Here is a 27854-nt window from a genome sequence, read left to right on the forward strand (position 1 = left end):
CCTTTTTCCTTTTATGTGAAAATAAATTGACTCCAGCTTTTTATGCCCTTAGTTATGGACACTCCCATTTTCCAAACTAGCACATTGAGAAATACCATCCCTGATTTCACTGCCACCTAGAGAAAACAATTATTTGGTTAATAGGAAAAAAAAAAAAAAGGAAGTTAATATGAAATTAGAAGTGCTAGGTAATCAGTGCTTGGAAGCGTTTTGTTTGCTTTTGAGACCACATTTAGAAAATAACTTTACTGTCTGTTTCTAATACATACGGGCTTTTCCTTGTTCAGTCGTTTGTTTTGGTAAGTAATTATAGCGCCATCTCTTTCCCCTCATCCCATTCTTCAGATGACAATCTAGACCTACACTAGAATGAACTAACAAGTTACTTTTAGAGTTAATTTGTTCCTAACCCATCCTGTGAATATCAATGCTAACAACAGTGTCTTGTGTTTTTGTTTTGTTTTTCTTTTCTTCTTCTTCTTCTTCTTTTTTTTTTTTAAATCAATGTGCTTTTTCCTATTTGAATAATTATATGTCTAGAAACAGCCATGGAGTGATTTTGCTGTTCTGAATGGGGGAAAGATTAATAGTGACATTTGGAAGGCAAGTATCTTGTCAGATTTTAGATTATTTAAGTTTTTCTTTTTTTTTCCTTTTTGCATGACTGTGGCTGTATATTTTTCTTCTTCGCGAATATCCTGCAGGGACGGAGTGAGGGGCTTCTTGCTAGGGATGGCCAGCTCACATACATGTTGCCTTTTTCCCGATGTCTCCCATTGTGAATGACTTGCAGCTGGCTGCCCCAGGTCACCTGTTGTGTTGTAAGAACCAGACGCTTGCACCGAGTTGGCACCCAGCAGCCCTTGCATGCTTCTTTCTGCCTCAGCTCACACACACCCTGTGTCTCTTGGCCCAGAGGGCTTGTCTCCCCTTTGATGTTGGAGGGAGTGTAATGGAGCCCTCCTCCAGTCTGCATTAACTGATGTCTGTTTTCCTCTAGGATTTGCATGCAGCAACTGTCAACCCAGACCCCAGTTTAAAAGAGTTTGAAGGAGCAACGCTACGCTATGCATCTTTGAAACTCAGGTAGAACACTGGGAGGGTCTGCCGTTAACGTGTGGCTTTGTGTAGCTAGAGCTTGTACCCCAATTCTAAGACCAATTTTATGTTTTTCTTCATAGAAATGTCCCGCATGCTGACGATGATGATTCTTGTAGTATCAACAGCGACCCAGAAGCCAAGGTTTGTAAGAAGCATGCTTTCAGTGCCCAGGTTATGTTCTTGCATCTAAGTAGTACTAGCTTTTGATGATAGCCCAGCTGTTACAGACCACCAGCCCAGAGCCACTTAATATTCTCTCAGTTATCTCTATTTCCTAACCTCCCCCACACTTTAGGCAAAGCTCTAGGTCAAGTTAGGTTTGGGAGGATTTCTGTAACCATCAAGACTGCCTGAATCTTACTACATTAGCTTTTTGCACAGTGTAAGAAAGCTCTGATTATTGTTCACACGGGTGGGCTTCAGAAGCCTTTAAAAATGAACCGCATTCTGCCTTGAAGAGCAACGGGACAGGTGGTTGACCAGGCAGGTACAAGACCCTTCACACCACCCTCCCCCTCCGGGGTAGCTTCACACCTGTAGCAAGGTGAAACTGCTTTGCCATTGCAGCCATAAACACAGGTTGAAGGCGTGTGTCTTATGATGGAAAGTGAGGACAAACTTGTGCCCATTTTGCTTCTGGACTGCTGAAGGAGCACCGCCAGGGTCAGCATATGGGTGTGTGGCCAGTGCAGTTAACAGAGGGCCCACACTGAGAAGGGCCCTGTGCGTGGGCTTTAATGCTGTTCAGCTGCCTTCTTGAAATTCTTCCTAATGTTATCTTTGCATTTGTGTTTTTTAAGTGAAGGCCTCTATGAGTCGGAATTGACTCAGTGGTAACAGGTTTAAGTGAAATCCGATGAGAAGGGGGCCTGCACTGAGATTTGAGCCTTGGTTCATGCATGGTCCTGCCACCCCTGACTCCCCAGGACAGGTTCTTGGGTACCTGCCTCCCTGCCCCCTAGTGCCCCAGGCCCTGCCAGACCTCCCTGCCCCTGTCCCCCCCCCCCCCACCGCCCCATGACTCCTGCTGCTGCCCTCTGCCACAGCAGGGGCCTGGGCATGGCATGGGGAGGGTCTGGGTCAGGTGTGCATACCCCATGGTGCCTCAGGACGGGGCATCGTGGTGGCTGGCCCAGTCCAGGCTGGCAGCACCACTCTGTGTTCAGCAGGCATCTCAGTAAGGGGAACCTCTTGCCTGGTCCCAGTCAAGGTACCTAGAGTGTCCCAGTGCAGAGGTTGTAGTACACTTGGGCCACCCGTCTGCCATGGGTTGGAGTGGTGGGCCCGTAGGAAGGAAAGACCCCAGGCTTGACTTCCCCACACCCAGCCAGGGCACAGTGTATCAGTCTGAGGTTGGCAGGAGGGGAACCCAGAAGCTGACGGTCTGCATATATGTACTAAGTCATGAGCAGGACCCCAGGCACCTGTTAGGGTCTGTGCTCACTCTGCAAATATCCCCATCCCCAACGGAGCACAACATTAAGTAGCAATTTAAAAACACCCTAACAGGTCGAGAGGGAGACTGCAGGAGCATGGAGAAAAAGAATGGAGAAAACTTTATGGTTTAGTACTTTGTACTGAACTTTATTTCACTTTTTGAACAAAGGGTCCTACATTTTCATTTTTACCCTGATCCTTGCAAATTATGTAACTGGTCCTGGGTACCAGCCACCACGGAATGCCATTATGTGCACTGCAACCCCTTTGCCTCCCCTTCTCTTTACCTCCTGTGTCATGGAGAGGGAAGGAAGCCTTCCAGGTCCTTTTTAATCTTTTCTGAATCCCAAAGCGGACCTGTTTCTATGGATAAAATAGCAAGTGGGTTCCCTTAGTAGTAGTTGAGTGGGAAACACCATGCAGGTTCAAAACCTTGACTCCTTTGCCTGCAACTTATCTATTGCCAGCTGGTTCTATGAGAAAGCCAGGGCTTCCAGTGAAATCTCCGCTCCTCGTAGTGTATTCAGCTTCATTCTGGGTGCAGCCTGATAGGAGAACAGTCACTCCAGAGCATTCTAAGCAAGTCCTTGGGCTGCTGTTAAGATGCTGGACCTTTGAAGATAAATTTTATGGCAAGAGATGGGCGCAGTAAAACAGGAAGGCGGACTGTGAGTAATTTGCTGTGCTACTGTGTTTGACAAGGGCCATCAGCAAAGGCTAGAGTAAAGGGAGCAACATCAGTGTCTGTCCCCATCACCAAGGGCTGCAGCACCGGTATCTGGGACGCTAGGGTGTGAAATGGACAGGCGTGGGTGAGGCGGATGCTACATGGGGTGGAGATAGAATTGGTAACAGGAATAGGAGGGATGGTTGAAATATTACCGCAGTCTGTGGGTCAGATTTTCTCCCTTTTTTCCCCAGTTGTGTTCTTTACTGAATGCTCTATCTGCCACCTGCCGCCTTTCTGTTGCCAGAGTCTGTTGCAACACCTATTATGAATTTGTTCCTTTTCGATAAGTGGGAGTATGTTGAAGACCACAAGGGTATTGAGGGGGGGAAAGGGTTTCAGGACACTGCTCTATATGAATCACACAGTGTGTAAGGCCGAAACACCCCCATTCCTTATGGAATGTAAGGTTTTTCTACTGCTTTGTCTAAAATAATTACAATAATCTTTATTGAGTGCTAACTTTTTACCAGGCACTGTTCCAAAGGCTTTATTTCTGTTGACCTGCATCCTCACAAAAATTCTGCAAGCTAAGTATCACTATCTCCATATTGCAGATGAGAAAACTGAGGCATGGAAAATTAAACAGCTAGTAAACAGTAGAGCCAGGATTTGAACCCAGGTCATAGGCTCCAGAGCCCATGCTTACTAGATTGTCTTTCTAAAAGATAACAGTCACTTGGAGCTTCATTTAGAGGCCACCAACAAATGACGTGGTCAAAGTCCCAACAATGTTCCAAATATATATTGTTGTTGTTGAGTTGAATCTGACTCATGGCAACCTTAAGCATAACAAAATGAAACATTGCCCAGTTCTGTGCCATCCTTGTGATCGTTGGTATGTTTGAGCCCATCGTTGTGGCTAATGTGTCAGTCATTTTCATTGAGGGTTTCCCTCATTTTCACTGACCCTGCTACTTTACCAAACATGATGTCCTTGTCTAGTGATTGGTCTTCCCTGATGACATGTCCAAAGTAAGTGAACTAAAGTCTTAACCATGCTCGCTTCTAAGGAACATTCAGGTTGTATTACTTCTAAGACTGATTTGTTCTTCTGAGGTATATATAAAATCAGACTTTTCAAGTATATATTTCATAGCATTACTCATTGGAAGCAAAGGGCAGATACCCAAGCAAAACTCATTTCAAGTACATTGGTGGAAAACTATAACAATATGGTCCAGGTTTCAAGCTTTCTGCTCTGACTTGAGGCTGGAATAAACTCTAGGATCTAGAAGTGGAATGAATGAGCTACAGGTTTTTCCAGACCATCCCTCATTAGTGTAATTTCAAGTAGGCTTATGATGCAAGTTGGGCCTGGGATGGGAAGAAACAGGGGCTGGAGTTAAGGTAATCTGCCTTGCAGGAATGGCAGCTCAATACATTCTAGATCCACCAACCACGCTAATGGCAGGTTGACATCCCTTTGTGGAGTTGGAGCAGTCTTGCTGTGCTTTTCCTCTGGATATATGGTTACCTCACCACCCAATGGAAGTGGGCCAGGGAAATCTGCCGGCAAGGCCAAAATGTTCTTTTAGAATTAAAACAGTTCAAAATACAGCAGCCTTAGATTGGTACCCTCGCCTGTTGCTGGCGGGAATGTAAAATGATGCAGCCACTGTGAAAAACAGTTTGGTGGTTCCTTAAAAAGTCAAACACAGGATTACTATATGACCCAACAGTTCCTATTGTAGGTATATACCCAAAAGAAGTGAAAGTAGGGACTCAAACGGTGACTTGTATACCGATGTTGGTTGCATCACTATTCGCAATGGCCAAGAGGGGGAAATAGCCTAAGTGTCCATCAGCAGATGAACAACAGATAAGCAAAATGTGGTATATTATGTACAATGAAATAGTACTCATCCAATAAGAGAAGTAAAACTCCGATACATGCTATGACATGAATGGACTTTGGAAGTGTGCTGAGTGAAATAAGTCAGACACCAAAGGACAAATACTGTGTGTTCCCATTTGTATGAAATAACTAGAATAGGCAAATGCATAGAGACAGAAGTTTATTAGTGGTTACCAGAGCTGGGGCAGAGGGTAGGGTGGTGGATGGGGAGTTACTGCTTAAGTGGTACTGCAGCTGTGTTTGGGGTGATGAAAAACTTTCGGAAATGGTGGTAATGGTTGCATAGCATGGTGAATGTAATTACTATCACTGAAATTTTGCAGTAGTTCAAATAGCAAATTTTATGTTATGTGTGTTTTACCACACTTAAAAAGAAAAATAAGCCATAAAAATACAAAGCAACTTCTTAAAAGTGTTGGCAACATTGTATCAGATATTTTCCCTTTACATTTAGAGAGAAATTATTTCATTTTTTTGTATGAAACAACTCGGCTGGACATCTTTAGGTGGAAAAATCTTTCTGCCCAGAAACATCACTGCAAAGATACCTTCACTGTTGTCCACAATAACATTATTCATAAAATATTGATATTGTTTTTTTAACCCAACAGCCATAAATGGAATTATTATTTTTTTTAATTTTTGTAGAAGTCAGTGAGTTTAGAACAGACTTTAGTGAAGCCAGTCTGGGCAGCCAAGAGGGAAGGCAGCTGCCCTTCCCATCCTCGCCTGTTTAAAGCTTCCCAGGGCCCAGAGCCAGGATCTAAGAGGGGAGAAGTGGCGTGGCCTAGGTTTTCCCAGATGCCGAAGCATCCAGGATGCTTATTTCTCCCAGTAAGTTACATTCTCCCAGTTGGCCGGAGACTAGTGAACTGGGTGCCCCCAAAATAGGTAAAAAGTATTCTTTATTTAAATAAAAAATGTGTGCGTGTGTATGTGTATATAATGGAATTTAAATATAGTCCTTGGGGAATGATTACTGAAAAGGTTATTAGAGAAAATTTCTTCTTACTCCCCTAGTGAAACTTATATGCTGAAAGAATAAAAATCATGGTTAGAATACCAGGACGTGTACACTTTCAGATCCTCCCCAACGTTCTGAATTCAGACAGCTTGACAATTAGGGGTTCAGTGAAATCTCTACCAGCAATAGCAATAAAATAATCACACATGTGCACACCCAGTCCCCTAAAAAGCAAAATATTTTTGTAACTCTCATGGTGGTTTTTAAGTCTTCCTCATCTTTAATACAAGAAATCTTTTATGTAGTTGATGACAACAGGTATGTGTGTTTATTTATAATTCTGAATTCTTCTTTGATTTTGAAATAATTACAGATTTAGAGAAGAGTTGCAAAGATTGAGTGTCCATATATCCTTCACCCAGCTTCCCCTAATATTAACATCTGCAAAACCATGGTACAGTTCTCAAAATGAAGAAATTAACACCCATCACACACTGTTAACTAAGTTGCAGACTTTATTCACATTTTCCCACTTTTTTCACTAATGTTATTTTCCTGTTCCCAGACCCAGTCTCAGATGCTACATTGTATTTAGTGAGCTCTTTATTGTAAAAATTATCACTTCACATATGTCTTTGTATAATTCCTAGCACCGAAATCTGCCTGTGTAGGGACTGTACTGTGGAGCAGAGATACAACTTCATACAAATGGATGACTTTTTTTTTTTTTTTTTTCTCTTAAAGAATGGCTTTGGCATAGATTCCTAAAAGTTGTATTAGCAGGTCAAAGGCTCTTGATTGTATGGCTTTTGTCACTTATTGCAAAATTGCTTTTCAGAAAGGCTGCAGGAACATAATTCTACCAGTAACATCTTAGAATATACCCCTTTGTCCACACCCCATTTTGCTCCAGGCTTTGTCATTTTAATTTATTTGTCCTAGTTTTATTGCAAGGAGCCCTGGTGGCAACAACAGCAAAGCATTTGCTGTTAACTGAAAGACTAGCCGTTCGAACTCACCCAGTGGCTCCGCAAGAGAAAGACCTGGCAGTCTGCTTCTGTGAAGACTGAAGCCTAGAAAACCCTACGAGGCAGCTGTACTCTGTCACGTGGTGTTGCTCTGAATCAAAAATCAACTCAGTGGCTCCTAGTAACAACAGTTTTATTGCATGTGAGCTTTTTTTCCATCTTATTTCTCTGTGTATGTGTTTTAAAATTTTTTTTTAATTGAGAGATAATTTTAGATTTACAGAAAAATTACAAGGAGAGTGTAGACAGTTCCCATATAGCTTCCCTGAATGTTGGCATCTTAAATAATCGCGTACATTTGTCAAAACTAAGAAATTAACATTGGGATAAAGCTATTAACTAAACTACAGGCTTTCATCAGATTTTACCAGTTTCTCTTCAAATGCCCTTGTTCTCTTCCAGAATAATTCAAGATACCATGTTGCATTTAGTCCCTGTGTATTTTTAAGTTCAAAACTTTATTCACGGTTGAAATCTTAAATATTTTTATCTAATTATTTCCTTTCCTCTTTGTCTATTTTGTGTCACTTTTCCATGTGAAAATATTTTTAAAATTTCTATGTGTTCAAACCTATCCACCTTTTGTAGATAATTGATTCTCTTGCATAATCAGTCAAGAAGGCAACCCTTTACCATATTTGGGAGGCCAGATAGCTTCCACTTGGCGGTCCTGGTTTTGTAGACTTTCACCTGTTCTCATACTATTTTAACCACCCCCCTCCCCCACCGCCCCGCAAACCAAACCCGTTACCATCTAGTCAATTCCGACTCATAGCAACCCTATAGGACAGAGTAGAACTGCCCCATAGAGTTTCCAAGGAGCACCTCCTGGATTTGAACTGCAAACCTTTTGGTTATCAGCTGAGCTCTTAACCACTATGCCACCAGAGTTCCCCATATTGATACTTAATAATCCAAATTTAGCCTTGAAAAGCTTTCCTTTTCCAATAATGCTTGGCACAGTCCTGGCCAAAGGCTTGATAAAGAGGATTACCATTAAAATAAGAAAGAGTTACAACAAATTGTAGAAAACTTAATGCTTTGAAAATATGTACCAGTTCCTTAGAGTTTTTTCCTTTGTGTAACTGTTCAGATTTCTGCAAAGGAAATGTTCCGCCACCTTGTGGGCAATATTGAAAATTGTATCTTTTAAAGAAATTTGCAAGAAAAGGGTTTGGTTTTTTTTGCTTTATGTTCCATTTGGAGTTTCTGGGTAATGCAAAGGATTAATGGGCGCTTGGCTGCTGACCGAAAGGTCGGAGATTCAAGTCCACCTGAGGTGCCTCAGAAGGTAAGGCTAGCAATTTATTTCCGAAAAATCAGCCATTAAAACTCTGTGGACACACATGGGGTCTCTGTGAGTCAGAATTGATTCAACTGCAACTGATTAATGTTTCATTTGGAGTCACTTGGGTGCTAAATGAAAGGTTAGAGGTTCAAGTCCACCCAGAGGTACTTTGGAAGAAAAGGCTGGCAATTTACTTCCGAAAAATCAGCCACTGAAAACCGTCTGGAGCACAGTTCTGCTCTGACACACTTGGAGTTGCCCACTCGAGTAGGAGCTGACTCAACAACAATTGGTCACTAGTTGTTCCATTTGGAATCACAGAAGCACTTATAGCTGGAAGTAACATTAGAGATAATCTATGGGGCCTCCTTTACAGATAAAAAAGTAAGTAAATAACTTCCCAGGGCCACGCAATTAGTTAGTGGTGGAGATGGCGTTCAAAGACGGGTCTCCTGCACTTCGTGGGACTTCCCTCTATGCATAGCAAATCTTGTCAGGATATTTGTGAGGAAAAGCTTTTAGAACTGCCTTTATACCATTGCTGTTTGAAATACATAATAGAGGAACTGGTAAGGAAGACTATATTGTCAACAGCATTAAATCTTCTGTGTTTCAGCTTCCTCACCATCTCATCTGAGAGTGTTGTCATATCAGAAGTCTCTTTCAGTTCTGAGAAATTTTAAGATGCCAAATGAAAGGTGGGGCCCTGGTGGTGTAGCAGTTAAGAGCTCAGGCCACTAACCAAAAGGTTGGCAGTTCGAATCCATGAGCTGCTCCTTGGAAACCCTATGGGGCAGCTCTGTCCTGTCCTGTGGTGTCACTATGAGTCAGAATTGACTTGATGGCAACGGGTTTGGTTTTGGTTTAAATTAAATATAGCAGTCCTGATCTACAGCACTTGGAGCTGAAGTAGTTCAGCCTGATCAAATTCAAGTCTGAGAAGGAAAAGAAATGCACTTTGAACCAGGGTTGGAGAGAGATGGGGGCTCGCCTTTCTGAACATACTCTCCACATATGGCTCACGCTGTTCCAGGCACTTGCATGCAGTCTTCTGGAAACCCTGCAGACGCCTGGCATCATAGTTATTTTTCCCGTATTATAGATAAGAAAACAGATGCTTTGCACAGGTTAAGTAATTTGTTTTATCACACAGCTATTAGCTGGTAGAACTGGGCTTTGAACTCAGATGCATTTGACTCCAACACCCAAGAAAGTGTCATGTCCACCTGCTTCCAGTTATAGCTCCCCTGAGCTTTAAGATAATTGTGGCTGCCTGGGTATTTTGGATTGAGGTGGTAGAGATGCTGGACTTACGAAGGGGCATTGCTTGAGGACAGACTCTTCTTTCTGATCACCAACATCCAGACTCATGTGGTCCAATTCTTTGCAGTGCTTTTCAAGCTTTATTGTTGTTGTTCAGTGTTGTTATTGGATGCTGTCGAGTCGATTCTGACTGACAACGACCTCGTGACAGAGCAGAACTGCTGCATAGGGTTTTCTATGCCATAATCTTTACAGGAGCAGACCACCAGGTCTCTCTTGCAGACCCACTGGGTGAGATTGAACTGCCAGCCTTTCCGTTAACAGCTGAGCATTTTACCGTTGCTCCTTTTTCAAACTTGACATATGGGCAAATTCTGACTCAGTTGTTCTGGGGCAGAGCCAAGGTGCTGCTTTTCTAACAAGCTCTCAGGTGAAGCTGATACTGCTGGTCTCCAGACCCCACTTGGAGGAGTGAGAGAGAGGGGTCTTTCTCTGTCTCTACACGTCTTCCACATGTGCCCCACGCTGTTCCTGGCACTTACATGCAAGCTATAAAGTTTGCAACCTGATACATAGGGCATCATTTTCATGTATCTTCTGCAGGGAAGTAGACAGAGTCTTTCTACATAGTGTCTTCCAGTTCCGTCACAGCAGTTTGCAAACAGCTCAGCTGCCTACAGATTTTATCCAGACACTGGATTTTGTGAAATCTTTGCTTGTCTTACCCTTTGGTTATGACCTGGCCCAGATGGAGAGGAAGGGGAAGGAGATGAGGAACTTCCTGAAATGAATGGTCGAAGAACATGAGGTTCTACTATTCATCTGTGAGCTTTATTTATCTGTGCCCTTCCTATTAGCAGAGATTTTCATGAAGTAATTTCATTAGAGGCTACTGACTTGATTACTGCTAATAGATAAACAGGAAGTGGTGGGGAGTGTCTTTTCTCCTGTAGACTTATTTCTGGTCCATGTAGCAAATTCATTATCATTACTTAGCATTTATATGGGATTTTATGCCTGCATGTCGTTCTTATAATTGATTTTTATTCATGTGGTATAGATTTTTTCTTTCAGAAATCCTGATCTGTGTGAGAAGATTGGATTTGATTTGTGTCGTTGATTTATTAATTGAGTCAAAAATATGTATTGAATGTTTAATGCTAAAGGAGAGGCTGTATAGTGTAATGGTTAGGAGCATGGATTCTGGAACCAGACTGCCCGGGTGGAAAGCCAGGCTCTGCTACTTCTTGGCTAGATGATTTTGGGCAAGTTCCTTGGCTTCTTAGTGCCTTAGTTTCCTCATCTGTAAAGTGGGGGTGATAGTAGTATGTACTTCATTCACATGGTTATTGCAAATATCAAGTGAGTAATATAAACAAAATATACACCAAGTGCTTAGAACAGTCCCTGACACATGCAATCTTTATGCATTAGCCGTTACTACTGTTGCTACTACAAATAGTATATAAGGAACAATAAGATATGGCTCCTGCCTCTAAGGAGCAGACAAAAACAGGTAAATTGAGTGTATTGTGGTAAGTGCTGGGCTATAGCGTGATGCATAGGGGCTAAGGTGGGGCACCTACCTTGGCTGTGTGTAAGGGGTGGCACACGTGACTTCTTGGAAGGAGATGATGCCTCAGCTAGTGGGTGCACTTGCGTTACAAGATTTAGTGACCTCGATTCCTTTAAATAAATGCAAGTGGGGAAGCTTTAGCAAGAAGTTTATGTGTAAATTTGTATTTGATTTCAGCAAACACTTTTAGGAACTGATCTTCTAAGATGAGGCCCACCTGTATTTCTCTAATACTTCAGATAGTGTTGTTTTGGTTACCTATTCCTGTGTAGTAAACTACCCCAAAACTATTTATTTTGCTGACGATTTTCTGGATTCAGAATTCAGGAAGGGTGGAGCAGCGTGGTCCCTCTGATCCATGTGGCAGCTGGGGTTGGAGGATCCACTTCAAAGATGGTGCCTTCATTCAGGTATCTGGGGCCCCAGTGCTCTTGGCTTCTCCCTCTCTTCATGTGGCATCTCACCCTCCAGGGCCTCTCCATGTGGCTTGTTCTTCACACAGTGGTGGTCTGCAAGTAGTCAGTCATACTTTTTATGTAGTGGCTGCTTTCAAGAAGCAGAAGATTGAAGCCTCCACCTGAGACAAGGGCTGTGCCTGAAAATGGCACAGCATCACTTCTACCATGTCCACCGTATTCTATTGGTCAAGACAGTCACAGCCCAGTTTCAAGGGGTAGAGAAATAGACTTCTCTTCTTGCTGGGAGTGTGACCAGGTCACACTGCAGGAAAGCACATAGGATGGGAGGCTTTATTGTGGCCACCTTTGGGAAGCACAGTCTGCCACCAGTGTCATTCCCATATTTCAGAAAATGCCTCCAGTGAAGGGCAATGATTATCAACATGTCAAATCAAGAAACCAAGGCACAGAGGCAACAATTAACTTACCAAGTCCAGGCAGGATGAGAATCATGCCTTGCATTCATAGTCTCCAGCTTTCAGTGCAGCATTCGCAGAGGGAAAACGTGGGTTATCTCACTCCATTCTTAAGAAATGTAGAAAGCAGAGAGAGGCAAAGTCATCTGCTCAAGAGCACGTGGCTGGACACAGAAGAACAGCCTTGAAGCCAGGTTTCCTACCGCTCAGCCAGTGTCATTTCCCAGTGAATGGGGCTGACACTGATTGCCTTTGTACATGTAACTATTGGCCTTGAATGCTCATTTTGCCTGCTAGCCCAGAGGACAGCTTTTATGTTTCTAAAAGTGTTTTCCTCCCTTCACTTGCCAACATGGCCAGGCACAATGCTATGTTTCTGGCAGAGCCATGGCTTCCTTTCCCTGATTGACTCCTGGTCACTGCACTTGCCTGAGCGAGCAGTCAAGGAATTGGCAGCTGTATGTGAGTCCCCAAGTTTTGAAGGGCACTATTGAAACAAAAGGCATTATTATCCAGCTCTTGGCAGCTGTGCCTTGTGGTGGGCAGATGTGTGCAAACGCTAACTAAGGAGAGGGGGACGTCCCTCCTCCCCTGAAGGACCATGCGGCAGGAAACAAGCAATGGTGGGGAAGCTGGGAATCCTGAGAGGGCTGGGGAGCAGGTGTGTGACCCTGGCCCTGCGGGGTCCTGGCAGAGAGTCCTGGGCAGTGATAGTGACAAACTGAGCAGCCTCAGGCAGAGGAAGCAGCTTTGCGGTATCCAGCAATGCTGAGTCCCCCAGACAGGGCCATCTGGCTAAGTCCTAAGTCCTGAAGGTGGGATTCCAAGGCTACCCAGAAAAGAGCTAACAACTATCAGGCCCTGATTTCTCTTAGGTTGTGGCCTTCGAATTTAGTGCCAGATAGTTTTATTGTAATGAAAACATTTTTATTTGTGATTAATAAAAATGATAGAGAAGGGGGGTTCCTCGTATAGGGCCATTAGAACGATTCAGATATCAAGCCGTTTTGAGCTAAGCCATACCTCCCCTTCACTCCTGAGCTTCTACTTAAAATCTCATTGAAGCGTAAGGCCCTATAGTTAAGCCACAAAAATCAGGTTCTCAGTTGGTTCTCTGCTTCTGGCTGTGGTGCATATAAGGAAATTATATGAGTAGTCAGGCTTCCAGATTGTCAGTCTCCAAACTGACACCGAGAGTGACAGATCTCAACAATTGTCTGTGAAGATTTATCCATCCACTCATTCAGCATCTATTAGTCAATAGCTATTACATGCAAGGTGTATGAGATCAGTCAGACAAAGGAGGGGCCGTGTGGAACAACGCAGCAAGGAGAGTGGTAATACCGTGTAAGAACAAGGACCCCAGTGACACTGGAATTAAAAAAGGAAGAGACTAGTTGCAACTGTACATGCAGTCTCAGTGGCTTCTTCTTGAAGGCAACATTTGAGATAATTTCACTAATCAGTTGTTTGTGTTGTTGTTAATTACCGTGGAGTTGGCCCCCGACTCATGGCAAACCCGTGCAGAACGGTATGAATTGTGGCCTGGTCCTGAGCCATTCGCATGATCAGTTGCAAATCAGACCATTGTGATCCATAGGGTTTTCATTGGTTGATTTTCAGAAGTTGATTTCCAGGCCTTTCTTCCTAGTCCATCTTAGACACATAAATAATTTCAGTTGGTTTAAAGAGACGCTGAAACTATAGATTGCTTCATTAAGACCATGTTCGCTATTGAGCCAACACATTCCTAAGCCAGGTCTTTAGTTAGACATTGCTTACTTCACCCTCCATCGCTGGCCCAGAACAGTTTCCCTTTCGGTTCCATTATAGTCTCTCATTTTCCTAGCGCACCTGCTGCTCAGGTTCTCCCGCCCAGGGCCCACTTTCCTGTTCAAACCATATTACCAATCATCAGGTCGACCAGTAAGCAACTGTCTCTAGCAAAGCTGGAAAGTTGGCCAATGTAAATGACTCATGAAACCTCGAACCAAGAATATATGATTTCTCAAAAAGCCCTTTTTCTGAGCGCCATGATGTTTTTAGTGTTACAAGTTCAGATGAGAGCTATAGCAATCTAGACCTTTTTGTAGAAACTACTGTTTTTTCCTCTTCACTAATGAGATAAGCCAGTATTTAGTAATTAAAATACTATATGAAGCTCATCTCTCCTGCTTCAGATATTTTTATGCATCTCTTCCATATTTTAGTTGAGCTCTAGAAACAATGGAATGAATAGAAAGCCAGTGTAGATCTTCATCACGTGACAACTGTGGAGAGTGGATGGAGAAGGAAGCTAACATTTATCCAGCCCCATCTAGCTATATGCCAGCCATCTACTGGGAGATTTTAATACATTGGTTCATTTGATTCTCAGGAGAACAGGTAACGTTATTATTCCCATTTTAGAGGTGAGGAAATTGAGATTCAAAGAACCTAAGTAGCTTTCCTAAAATCACAAAGCTTGAAATGTGAACCTGAGTAAGGCAGACTCCAGAGCCGTGTTCTTGCCAATAATTGAATGATGATGACTGTGATAGCTAACATTCATTGAGTGTTTAATATATAAACTGGGCACAATTACACAAAGGTGGTTGGGGCTTTTATTGACAAGCACAGTTTTCTGTCTTTTGGGCCCTTTTACCACACCTGTAAATGATGATAGCAAACATTCACAGAGCCTCATGCTGTTTCCTCACACAAGGCTTATGTAAATGACTCATGAAACCTAGAACCTTATTTTTTAGTTGGCAAAACTGAGACACAGAGTAATAGGTGATTTGCCCAAGATTTGTTAAAAAGCATGCCTGAGATTTAAACCCAGGCAGTCTGGTCCCAGAGCTGGAGCTTTTAATCACCAAGCTATCCCACCTCTCTACGTAGGTCAGCCTAGCCCATGGCCTTTCAAGCCTGCAGTGGGTTTGGACCTCTGATTCCCTGTGGGATTGTTGTGGTGGGAATTCCGTACCATAGGCTCTGGCTCACCTGAGGCCACACAACTGTTTTAAAGATTGAGAACAAATAGAAAATACCTTTCAGGTGTTTTATTTTTAGTTGAGTACCCAAGCAGTTGACTCCCAGAGAATGACAAAAGTGGAAAAACCAACCAGAGTCTTTGTTTCCTAATGCGGGGCTATGTTCCAAGTGGAGAAAGTATCAAGTAGGAGCTGGAATACTGGGTTCTAGCCCCAGTTCCATAGCCCAAGAGGCAGTTGTTCAGACAGAACGAGGGGATACTGAGTGGTTTAAGGTCAGTGAAAGTATGCATCAGGGTTGCATCCTTTCACCATACTTATTCAATCTGTATACTGAGCAAATAATCCAAGAAGCTGGACTATATAAAGAAGAACATGGCATCGGGATTGGAGGAAGACTCATTAACAACCTGCATTATGCAGATCACACAACCTTGCTTGCTGAAAATGAAGAGAACCTGAAGCACATACTGATGAAGATCAAAGACCACAGCCTTCAGTATGGATTACACCTCAATCTAAAAAAAAACAAAAATCCTCACAACTGGACCAATAAGTAACATCATGATAAACAGGGAAAAGATTGAAGTTGTCCAGGATTTCATTTTACTTGGATCCACAATCAGCGCCCATAGAAGCAGCAGTCAGAAAATCATCCAGCAAATCTGCCGCTCATCTTTGAAGTGTTGAAATGCAAAGCTGTCACTTTGAGGACTGAAGTGCACCTAACCCAAACCATGGTATTTTCAATTACATCATATGCACGTGAAAGCTGGACAATGAATAAGGAAGAGGGAAGAAAAATTGACCCATTTGAATTATGGTGTTGGTAAAGAGGATTGAATATACCGTGGACTTCTAGAAGAACAAACCTGTTTTGGAAAAACTACAGCCAGAATGCTTCTTAGAAGCAAGGATGGCAAGACTTCCTCTCACATACTTTGGACGTGTTATCAGGAGGGATCAGTCCCTAGAAAAGGACATCATGCTTGGTAAAATAGAAGGCCAGAGAAAAAGAGGAAGACGCTTAACAAGACGGATTGACACAGTGGCTACTACAATGGCCTGAAGCATAACATTGTAAGAATGGGGTAGGATCAGGCAGTGTTTTATCCTGTTACACATCAGGTTGCTATGAGCCAGAACTGACCTGATGGCACCTAACAGCAATAACAACACTCCCACTTCTGTTGGTGATGAGCGGTGTAACTTTGGTTAAGTCGCTGAACCTCTCTGGACTTCACTTTTCTCCTCTGTAAAATGGGCTGAAGCCAATACCTAGTCCAGAAGCCTCACAGTGTCATTGTGAGACCAAATGAGATGCACGTAGAAACACTTTGAGAACTCTACAGCCCTATTTAAACATAAAGCATGATTTTGTCCTCCAAAAGTTTTTTGTTTGTTTTTCTAATATTTTAACGTAATAGTTCCCAACAATGTAGTCAATCACGGGGAGTTAGCAATTTTGGCTTCTGTGTAGATCAAGGAAGCTAGAAGCCATGTGGGGTTTATGCCAGTCCCAGGTATGCCATCTCAAAGGCTACCCTCCCTCCCTCTAGTCCCTGAGCTTGGGAATGATTATTTTAGCAGTTAGAGTTTAAAAATATGGCATAGCTTAAATCAAGCAGCATAAATTTCCTTTTCCCAGACTTTGAAAAAAATAAAAATGAGAAATGTCTGGTAGTATACTGGTTATTAATGAAAATGCAAATAGTGCATGCTTATGTCAGTTATGTGGGAAGTTTTAATCTCATTTCCAGAAAGGAGACAGTGATGGTATGCATAAAGAATTTCCTGTGTCTGAATGGAACTGAGTGTCTGATACCTCATCTTAAAGACAAAACAAGCCCTGAAACAGTCTTTTGACCGGTTGCAGTTTGTGCGTGTGTGTGTGTGCACGCGCACATACATAGGAGTGATTTTTTTGGTTTACAGAGAACAAATAACTCACCTGTTCCTTTCCCCTTAGAGTACATTTGTGTAAAGCAAAAAAAAAAAAAAACCCGACTGCCATCGAGTTGATTCCGACTCATAGCGACCCTATAGGACAGAGTAGAACTGCCCCATAGAGTTTCCCAGGAGCGCCTGGTGGATTTGAACTGCCGACCTCTTGGTTAGCAGCTGTAGCACTTAACCACTACGCCACCAGGGTATGCAGTCATCAGTTCAGAATTCCTCAATGGTTCAGCTGGAATGGGAAACGATACCTTTTTCATTCTTCTCTGAAAAAATGATCCCCACTTCCTCCACCTTTCCAGTAAATTCATGGGACCCATGCCACATTGTTAAGACAGTTCTCTTCGTGTTAGACAAAAAAAATAAACAATGGCTTTTAATTGCTGACTATGTGTTTGACATTTAGCTAGGCATTGTGCCCTCTGACCTCTGGGCGTTGTGGGGAGGATGTAGGGGGTAGTGAAGGAGAACCCAGAGATCTGAGTACTCACCTAGTTCTGCCGTTCATGGGCCTTCATACCTTGGGCAAGTCACTTTCCTCATCTGTCAAGCAGGCAGGACGAGAAAAGTTTTGAGTTCAGCTCTAAAGGCAAGGTTCAAAGGCTGGTCAGGCAGCTGGATTACCTCGCAGAAAAGCAAAGCCTTGAGAGATGAGCTACTGAATATCTGCAGTAGGAGTTCAGAAAAAGGGGACATGAGTTTGGGAAGGAGGCTGCCCCTTGAACTCTGTCCAGTAATTTCTGCCAAGGCCTCAAATTGCTGGACCCAAGCCAGGTCCATTCAGGGGACAGTCCCAGGTATCCCACAAGTGGCGGTAGTAAGCTGCAGACAACAGCTCCTCTGGCTTAATCCCTGTTTGGGAGCCCTTGCCCCTCGAGGGGGCCTGCAAAAGTCTGCAGTGTGGCAGAGACCCAGGGACATGGTGCCATGGCTAGTCTGCTGTGGATATGTTATAATCTGAAGTTTACCCTCCTTCACTCTGACTTTTCCATGCCACTGACCAGGGCTTCTCCTCTCTGCAGGTCTTTGTCACACCTTGCCTCGGTTAACTATGTACCTTGTTATGCCTCAGTCCAGTCGCTGCCTGACTCATGGCAACCCCATGTTTGTCATAGTAGAACTGCACTCCGTAGACTTTTCAATGGCTGAGTCTTCAGGAGTAGATTGCCAGACCTTTCTTCCGAGGTGCCTCTGGGTGGACTCGAACTGCTAACACTGAGCATGTTAACTGCTTGCACCACCCAGGGCCTCCTATGCCTTGTTACCATCTCATTATAGTATATGGTCACCACAAGGCTTTGTGACAGTTTGAATCTGCAGAGTCACTTCTCCTCTTGGAGAGAATCCATTGGCTTGCAACATTCTCTGGGTCTCTCCTTCTCACTGATTATTTTGTGTGATCTCTAGGGCTGTCAGTCATGCCTGCTCTTAGAATAGTTTCTCTTTCTTAGAGCTATTGGACTTCCTCAAGTTTCCCTCTACCTGTCTGTCTTAGTTACCTAGTGCTGTTATAACAAGTACCAAAAGTGGTAGCTTTAAAAAATAGGGATTTATTTTCTTGCAGTTCTGGAGTCTAAAAGTCCAAATCAGAGTCTTGGTTGTGTTGTTTCTTTCTGTGGGCCTCTCTCGTAGTTTCTGGTGACTGCTGGCAACCTTTTGCTTGTAGAATATCCTCACGTGGTATCTATGCGTGTGTCTGTGTCTGTTCTGGTCTTTTTTTATAATTTAGAAGTGATTAGGTTTAGGATCCACCCTACACTGGTATGACTTTATTAACATAACAAAAGAAAACCCCTATTTCCAAGCAGGGTCATATTCATGGGCACCAAACTAAAAACCAAACCCATTGCTGTTGAGTCGATTCTGACTCATAGCTACCCTATAGGACAGAGTAGAACTGCCCCATAGGGTTTCCAAGGAGCAGTTGGTGGGTTTGAACTGCCGACCTTTTAGTTAGCAGCTGAACTCTTAGCCACTGTGCCAGCAGGGCTCCTTCACAGGCACAGGGGTTAGGATTTCAACACATATTTAGCGGGGAGGTCACCATTCAATCCACAACACCATCTTTCCTTGTGCCAACACACACAGGGTAAAATATGATTCTACTTGAGAAAGTATGACCTGTTTGGAAAACCAACTAAGTCTCCGTAGTCCGAAGCTGTTCCATTCAAATGGAGCCACATCTTTTTGCATTCTGCAAACACAGCTCAGCTAATAATCCAGGATAAAATCCGCCAATCGCCAGGTAAAAAACAAAGTAGCAAGTCACTTTCTTAGGAACTTGACACATGTTTCTCAGGCTGGTTTGCAAGAGGCAGCATCTGCTTTGTGGTTCCTTGTGAGGAGAAGCCATAGGGTCTGTTCTTCATCTGTCCTGTCTGTCTTCAAATACTTCTGTGCCACAAGTACCTGCTCAGCTCTGGCATTACGTCTGTTGCTTTCATTCTAGTGTGTTGTTGAAAATGTCCTCCTTTTTAATATTTCAGTTCTGTGTACATACATTCCTACTCTTTAGAATTAAATATATATCTAATTTAACACAATTTTTTAAAGAGTGGCTTAAATTTTTCTTCCTTCTTGAATAGCCATAAATGTCTTGAAAGAGTGTTTGGTCATACTTATGTCATCTTTGCATTATTAAGTGCCAGTTGGTCAGGCCCATTTCAGTAAGTTGGGTTGTTAGTAAAGGAACGCTTCAAAGACAGCTTTTCGCTCACATTAGGCCCATGGTGCCTGCGCCATTGCACTGAAGCAGATACTTGTTAGCAGCAACTCTGGCTGATACACCCGAGGCGCAGGTTTACTTGCTTGTGAAATGTGGTGGTCGGGTTCAGAGGTGTCCAGAGCCCTTGTGTGCTGAGTCTTGGGCCATGGTTAAATGCTTCTCCTATGTGGGCAGAGCGTAGAATTCTAGGAGTCAGCTTCAAGAACTAAAGCATCCTAAGTGCTCTTCTTAGGGTTGCTAACAGCAGTGCTTTTAGCTGAGGTCTTTGTGGGTCTTCGCACTTAACCAGCTCACTGAGTTGGGCTCAGACACTTGGTACAAAACGGCAGCTTTTTCGTGTCTCAGTAGGGCCATGAAACTTTCCTCATAAACCAACAATTTAAAAAAATTATTCCCATTGTTGGTGATGATTCTACCTAAGTTTTATGGGGTACTAGGTGCTGTTCTAAGCCTGGCTTTGCATGTGTTAACTTATTTAACCCTGACAACAATCAGACTCTTTAAGGACTAGTGAAACTGCAGTGGGCCAGAAACATCCAGCCCCTGCCTTGGTGTGATTTACATTCCAGTGCGGGCAGAGGGAGAAACAGCAAAACACAGAAGTAGAATATATTGTGCCTTCGGCGAAAGTACCTGCTGTGGGGAAACACTACGCAGGAAGAGAGGCAGGTAGTCGTGGGCAGAGTCGTCATCTTCAGTAGTCAGTGAGTAGGAGGTGAGTGGGGGAGCCAGGCAGATAACGGGACGGACAGGTGCCTACGGCAGAGGTGAGGGTGTGCCTGGTGGATGGCGGATCAGCCTGGAAGCCAGTGTGGCTGGGGCCAAGTGAGTGACCGGTGGGAACAAAACAAAGACCTCTTGGGATAGAGTTGATTACCACTTAGGGTGACCTCATGAGCTACAGAGTAGAGCTGAGCTCCACAGGGTTTTCTTGTCTGTAATCTTTATAGAGGGAGCCCTGGTGGTACAGTGGTTAAGTGCTTGCTGCTAACCGAAAGGTTGATGGTTCAAACCCACCAGCCACTCTGAGGAAGAAAGCCGTGGCAATACACGTCTGTGAAGATTACAGCCTAGGAATTAACTCTGACCTATTTTTTTTATAGGGTCACTCTGAGGCAGAATCGACTTGACAGCAGTAGGTTTTTTTTTTTTTTTTTTAATCTTTATATACGCAGATCACCAGAACTTTTCCTTGGTGCCACTGAGTGGATTCAAACAGCCAGCCTTGAGGTAGTCAAACGCAAACGCTTTGCGCCACCCAGGGACCTTCCCTGGTGGACCCAGGAGTAGGAAAAATGTCAGAGAGGTATTTTATAATGGGAAACACCCTGAGAGATCTTTTAGCCCAAGCGCTCCTCACTCTCTCTTCCCCTGTCAGATACGGAGAATAAATCAGATTACATCCTGAAAGTCGCCAGTTAGTGGCAGTACTAGGACAAGAACCCAGGGTTTCATGGTTCCTAGACCTGCCTGTACCTCACTATACCAAGACCCAGAAAGCTTAGGAGTGATTAAACCCTCCCCAGTACTCCTCCATCCTTGTTCCCTGAAGGAGGGCAGATATTTGCACTTGAGCTGTTTTTAAGACCCCAGTAGGGGTCATTCTTGGTGGAGACATCTACTAGGGCACATGATAGGATAATATTGCCATTGAGTCGATTCTGACTCATGGCAATCCCATGTGTGTCAGAGTAATACTGCTCTGTAGAGTTTTCTTGGCTGTGCTCTTTACAGAAGCAGATTGCCAGCCTTTCTTCCAAGGAGCAACTGGATAGATAAGAGGATCAAATTAGCTTTCAGTTGCCTCATATACTGTCTATAGAGTATGCTTGTGACAAACTGTTGTTAAGAATGATACTCTTGTGTTTCCCAGTATTGCATATTACAGATAGGCTTGTTGCTAGTTGAGATTGGCCTGTGCAACTTCTCTATCCTTCCACAGTGTCCCAGCTCTGACCATTCCCTGCTTTTCAGCCCCTAGGCCAAAGGGTACAGCTCACCTCCTGACTTCAGACTCTATCTGCTCCTTTGTTTGGAGCAGTATCCTCCCTGGAGCTCACGTACCCATCTTACTTGCCCAGCAAAATAAAATGTCCCACTTCACATTCAGATCTTGGATGTTCATTGTGGTTTTACCGTATGCTTACTATATGTCATGGATTGAATTGTATCCCCCTAAATGATCTGTCAACTTGGCTAGGTCATGATTCCCAGTATTGTGTGATTGTCTACCATTTTGTCATCTGATGCGATTTCCCTATGTGTTCGAAATCCTATCACTATGATATAATGAGATGGATTAGTGGCAGTTATATTGATGAGATCTACAAGATGAGATAGTGTCTTAAGCCAGTCTCTTTTGAGATATGAAAAAGAGAAGTGAGCAGAGAGACATGGAGACCTCATACCACCAAGAAAACAGCACTGGGAGCAGAGCGTGTCCTTTGGACCTGGAGTTCCCACACAGAGAGGCTCCCAGACCAAGGGAAGATTGATGACAAGGACCTTCCTCCAGAGCTGACAGAGAAAGACTTCCCCTGGAGCTGGCACCCTGAATTTGGACTTAGAGCCCACTAGAATGTGAGAGAATAAACTTCTCTTTGTTAAAGCCATCTACTTGTGGCGTTTCTGTTACAGCAGCACTAGATGACTAACCCAAAAAAAAACCCCACTGCCGTTGAGTGGATTCCGACTCATAGCGACCCTATAGGACAGAGTAGAACTGCCCCATAGAGCTTCCAAGGAGCAGCTGGTAGATTTGAACTGCTGACCTCTTGGTTAGCAGCCGTAGCAATTAGCCACTACACCACCAGGGTTTCCAGATGACTAAGACACTATACAAATATGTTTCTGAACTTTGTAGCAGCAGAAGTATAATTGGTAATGTAAATCAGCTGCTTGGCCCTTAGGACTTGCCTCTCAGTCTTTTCCAAGACTCCTGCAGGGGAAGATGAAAATACGTTCACAGTTGCAGGGAGTAAGAATGGCTTCCCAGTAGTGGAGACATCTGTTGCATATCTGCAGGAATAGAAGCAGGAATCTGCTTGCCAGCTTCTTGGCCTGGGCTTCCTGGGCTGTTACTCAAAGCCTGAGAGTGTGGGATGGGAATCATGTTTACAGCTACCAACTCAGCTTTTGTTGGCATTTGATTTGGTTGGCAGCAGGTTTGGTTTTCTTTTGTGTAACATGTTCACTGTCCCACCAGGACACGTTCCTGTGGCCACTGTCATGTTGTGGTTCTCATAGGGAACCACAGACAGCCCTAACCCACTCTGGCTGTCTGGGAGGGGTCAAGACCGGGAGCTCAGATGAGGGGTTGACAAAGGCCCTAATTTGGACATGCCAGAGATCAGAGTTAAGGAGTCCCTCTTCCATCCTCTCCACCCCGTCTCTTCATAAGGGAGCCACCATTTCACATTATATGAAAAGCAGTCTTTTGCAAAGGCTTTTGGATTTTTAAAGAGTTAAAATATTATTGAGTTCTTTGTTGTTATTGTTAGATGCCTTTGTGTCTGCCCCTGATTCATAGCAACGCCATGTACAATGGGAACGAAATGTTGCCTGGTCCTGTGCCGTCCCCATGCTCTGTTGGGGATTGGACTGTTGTGATCCACGGGGTTTTCAATGGACGTAGATCTCCAGGCCTTTCTTCCCAGTTCACTTTAGCCTGGAAGCCCTGCTGAAACCTGTCCAGCATCATAGCAACACCCAAGCCTCCACTGAGACAGATAGTGACTACACATGAGGTGGGTTGGCCCAGAACCAAACCCGGTCTCCTACGTGTCCTTTTGCAGAGATGAGTGCAGGAATAGTCCAAATCCTGCTCTCCAAGGGCCTGTGGGCCTATTGCATCAGAGGGTTCATATGATGGGTAAGCCCCTGTAGCATGAGTGTCTCAGTAGTGATGAAACTCGGAATCAGGTTTGGGGCAGAGGGAGGTGACATCGTGACAATGAGTTGTCTAGATCCTGCTGGTCACTAGAGAGGGAATTAGCACAAAGCTCTGCTTAGAGGCCAGTCTCCGGGGACAGACTCTGGGTCCAGCTCAGTGCCTGCAGTGCGATCAGGAATTAAGGCCTAGAAGCCCAGATACAAGAACTGTCAAGACAGCAAGGGCTCAGGATGCTTCTCTGTCCAGGTGTCTCAGGATCCTTAAATGTGGGCCCTGGTCTGCAGGCCTGTTTCGAAGTTCCACCACCTAGTGAAGATGAGGCCCATGATATGCCTGGTAAGGACTGGATTGGGCACTGGGCAGGGATAAGCCCACCATTTGGAAGATGCCAGTGCCCACCACTGAGCTGGCCTGAGGAAGAGGGAGGGAGTGGCCCTCTGGTCATACAGTGTGGACATATGGAGTTGGACCTGATATCCAACCCTAGGTCCCATTACTGGCTAGATGGATTTTTTTTTATGATTTGTATATCATTCGGATGGCTTAGATCAGGATTTGTTGATAATTTGGAACTAATAATAATAATAGCTAACACATATTGAACACTTACCATCTACCACCTGCTGTCCTAAGCATGTTACTTGTACAATACTATTTATTGATCCCAACATTCCTTAGGACATAAATACTACTATTGTCTGTGTTTTACACATTAGGAAGCTGAGGCACAGGAAGGATCAATAACTTGCCCTGAGTTACGCAGCTACTAAGCGGGGAACTGGGATTCAAACCTGGGCGTTTGGCTTCAGAGCCCAGACTATCCTATAGACATTCCTGCTATAGTAGAAACAGCTGCTTCCCGTGGCCTGGGCCAGGCTCTCTGCCAGGGCTCAGCACACATTCCCTTGAATCTTCACCAGTGCCTGCAAGGGCAGTGTTATCCCTCCAGTGAGGGAGATGAGGATACTGAGGATGATTAACTTGACGAGGACACAGCTAGGAAGTGGTGGTCCAGGATTCCAAACCAGGTCTGATCCACTCTTACCATGAGCCCACAATCTGTCTTGCAATCAGGTATCTTCATCTGACAAGTATCTGTTGAGCACGTAGTATGTGCTGAGCCCTGGTTTGGGTGCTGGGCATACAGAGGTCCACAGAACAGGCCTGACCTCAAGGAGCCTCCTGTGGCTTGAGTGCCCCTGCTTATAGAACAACCGATGTAGAGGAAAGGATGGTGGCATCAAGACTAGGGTTAGTTACTTGAGATATCTAGAGAAGGCAAATGTACAGAGACCAAACTTTATTAGTGGTTACTTTATTAGGGGGTTAGGAGGGAGGAGGAAGAGGGAAGTCATTATTTAGGAAGTATTGCGTTTCTGGTTATGGTGATGGAAATTTTGGCAATGGACATTGGGGATGGTTGCACAACATTATTAATGTAATTGATGTCACTAAATTGTACACATGAAAAATGTTAAATTGGCAAATATTATATATATGTCTTAGTTATCTAGTGCTGCTGTAACAAAATTACCACAAGTGGATGGCTTTAACAAAGAGAAGTTTATTCTCTCACAGTCCAGTAGGCTAGAAGTCCGAATTCAGGGCACCAGCTCCAGTGGAAGGCTTTTTTTGTTGGCTCTGAAGGAAGTTTCTTGTCATCAGTCTTTCCCTGGTCTAGGAGCTTCTCGGAACAGGAACCAAAGGACATGTTCTGCTCCCGGTGCTGCCTTCTTGCTGGTATGAGGCCCCCATGTCTCCTGGCTCGCTTCTCTCTTTTATATCTCAAAAGAGATTGGCTTAAGACACTATCTCATCTTGTAGATCTCATCAATATAACTGCCACTAATCCATTTCATTACATCATAGTGATTGGATTTACAACATGTAGGAAAATCACATAAAGTGGTGGACAATCACACAATACTGGGAATCAGGACCTAGCCAATTTGGCAGATATTTTTGGAGGACACAATTCAATCCATGATATTCCACCCTTTAGCCCCCCAAATTCATGTCCTTGCCACATGTAAAACATACCCCATCATATCATAGCAAAAGTCTTAATTCAATTCCAAGTTCAAAATCTAAAAATTCCTGTTTATCTGTGAAATCTAGAATATAAGCTATCTGCTTCCGAAGTACCATGGCACAACAGGCACCAAGCAAGTCAGCAGAATATATTACATCAGCCCTCCAAGCTTTGGAAATAATCATCTGTTCTCTGAGACCATTTATACAATGGCCCTGCCCTCTGGACTGTAGGTATTGGCTACACTCTCTGGATTCTGAGTGGAGGCCCTCAGCCCTGGGCTTCAGCTCCACCTTCCAGGCTCACTGGGACGACAACTCTGCTTCCTCAGCTTTAGGCGCACCATTCTTCTAGTCCATCTGAGTGGCAACTCCACCCTTAGAAACACCAGAGGTCATGGCTCCACCCTTTGAAGCTCCAGAGGTCCTGGCCATACCTTTTGAGACTGAGGCAGCTTGGCTTCTTGTGTTCCTTGTCTCTTCAACTTTGCTCCCTGGTTCCTTGGCCTCACGGCCCTCGGGCCTCACACCCGCATCTGCCCTACTGCGGCAAGTGTTCCAAAGCTCTGTAGTTCCACTGTTAAGTGTCTGGAGGCACCTACTCCACCAGTAAACTTCGGCCAGAAGGCACTCAGCTCTCTTGCTCCGTGAGTCAGCAAGCCCAGCTCCACTGATAAGTGCCCAGAGGAACCAACCCCCCTGCACCCCCGCCAGCCAGGAAGCCTCCTGCACAAAGGCATTCAGCTCTCTTGCTCTGTGGGTTGGCACTAGCTCTGTGGGTTGGCTCTAGCAGTGTCTGGCACTGGTCTCCTCATTCTGCTGCTGCTGCTTCTCTGCTGCTGCCAGTCCTCTGCTGCTGCAGGTCCTCTGTTCATTCACAGTTTCAAAACCACTTCCACATTTTGAGTATCTGTTAGAGTAGCACCCCAGTCCTGATACCAAGTTCTATCTTGGTCATCTGATGCTGCTATAACAGAAATACCACAAAAGTGGATGGTTTTAACAAAGAGAATTTTAATCTGTCACAGTCCAGTAGCCTAGAAGTCCGAATTCAGGGTGCTGGCTCCAGTGGAAGGCTTTCTCTGTTGGCTCTGGAGGAAGGTCCTTGTCATCAGTCTTCCCCTGGTCTAGGAGCTTCTCAGCACAGGAATCTCGGGTCCAAAGGATGCGCTGTGCTCCTGGTGCTGCTTTCTTGGTGGTGTGAAGTCCCCTGCCTCTCAGCTCACTTCTGTTTTTTGTGTCTCAAAAGAGATTGACTTAAGACACTATCTAATCTTGTAGATCTAATCAATGTAACTGCCACTAATCCATCTCATTACATCATAGTGACAGGATTTACAACATACAGGAAAATCACAAAATGGTGGACAATCCTACAATACTAGGAATCGGGGCCTAGCCAAGTTGACAGATATTTTTGGAGGACACACTTCAATCCGTGACAATATATTTTTTACAAAAAAAAAAAAGACTAGGGTTAGGACTCCCTTTTGCTTTGCTGCTAGGTCACTTTACTGAACTTTACTGAGCTGGTCTCCTCTTCTGTGAAATCAAGACAATAATCTACCCTAGGATTAAACCCTCAGGACAAATTCTGGCTCTGCCGCTTATTTACTATGTGACCTTGGGCAAGTTGCTTAAGCTCTCCAAACCTCAGTTTCTCATTTATAAAATGAGAACTATCACACCTACTTTGTAGGGTTGGCGTGAGGACTGGGTGCATTAATACATAAAGTTTGTAGCATTTGGAAAGTGACAATGTCAGTGCCCTCCTTCTTGCTTTGCCCACTAAGTCCAGACTCTTACTTTTGCATGTAGTACACTCAGCATACAGGAAGCATTCAATAAATGGCCACTGCTGGTGTGATTGTTGCTGGATGGAAACCCCAGGTTTTGCTTAGCATGACTTGTATTGGCCAATAAATGAGAAACCAAGGTGAGAGAGTGGAACACCAAAAAAAAAAAAACCCACTGCCATCGAGTCGATTCCTACTCATAGCGACCCTATAGAACTGAGTAGAACTGCCCCGTAGAGTTTCCAAGGAGCGACTGGCGGATTCGAACTGCCAACCTTTTGGTTAGCAGCCATAGCACTTAACCACTATGCCACCAGGGTTTCCAGGAGAGTGGAAAGGTACCTTCATTTTGTCGCGCAAGGA

At 44.1% G+C, this 27854-nt stretch overlaps 1 protein-coding gene across 8 annotated transcripts in view; it reads left to right on the forward strand.

Moving 5' to 3' along the window:
* APBB2 (amyloid beta precursor protein binding family B member 2) overlaps window positions 1-27854 on the forward strand; it is a 443058-nt gene that overhangs the window by 320407 nt on the left and 94797 nt on the right. For 6 of the 8 annotated variants that reach the window (XM_049886954.1, XM_049886951.1, XM_049886949.1 and 3 more), the window contains 3 exons: window positions 541-603; window positions 1001-1086; window positions 1182-1242. In XM_049886954.1, the coding sequence (XP_049742911.1) occupies window positions 541-603; window positions 1001-1086; window positions 1182-1242 (210 nt within the window). The remainder of the gene's footprint in view (window positions 1-540; window positions 604-1000; window positions 1087-1181; window positions 1243-27854) is intronic. The other 2 variants (XM_049886955.1, XM_049886956.1) reach the window with 1 other exon arrangement.

The sequence above is a fragment of the Elephas maximus genome, chromosome 5 (genome assembly GCF_024166365.1).
Source record: "Elephas maximus indicus isolate mEleMax1 chromosome 5, mEleMax1 primary haplotype, whole genome shotgun sequence".
Lineage (NCBI taxonomy): Eukaryota > Metazoa > Chordata > Mammalia > Proboscidea > Elephantidae > Elephas > Elephas maximus.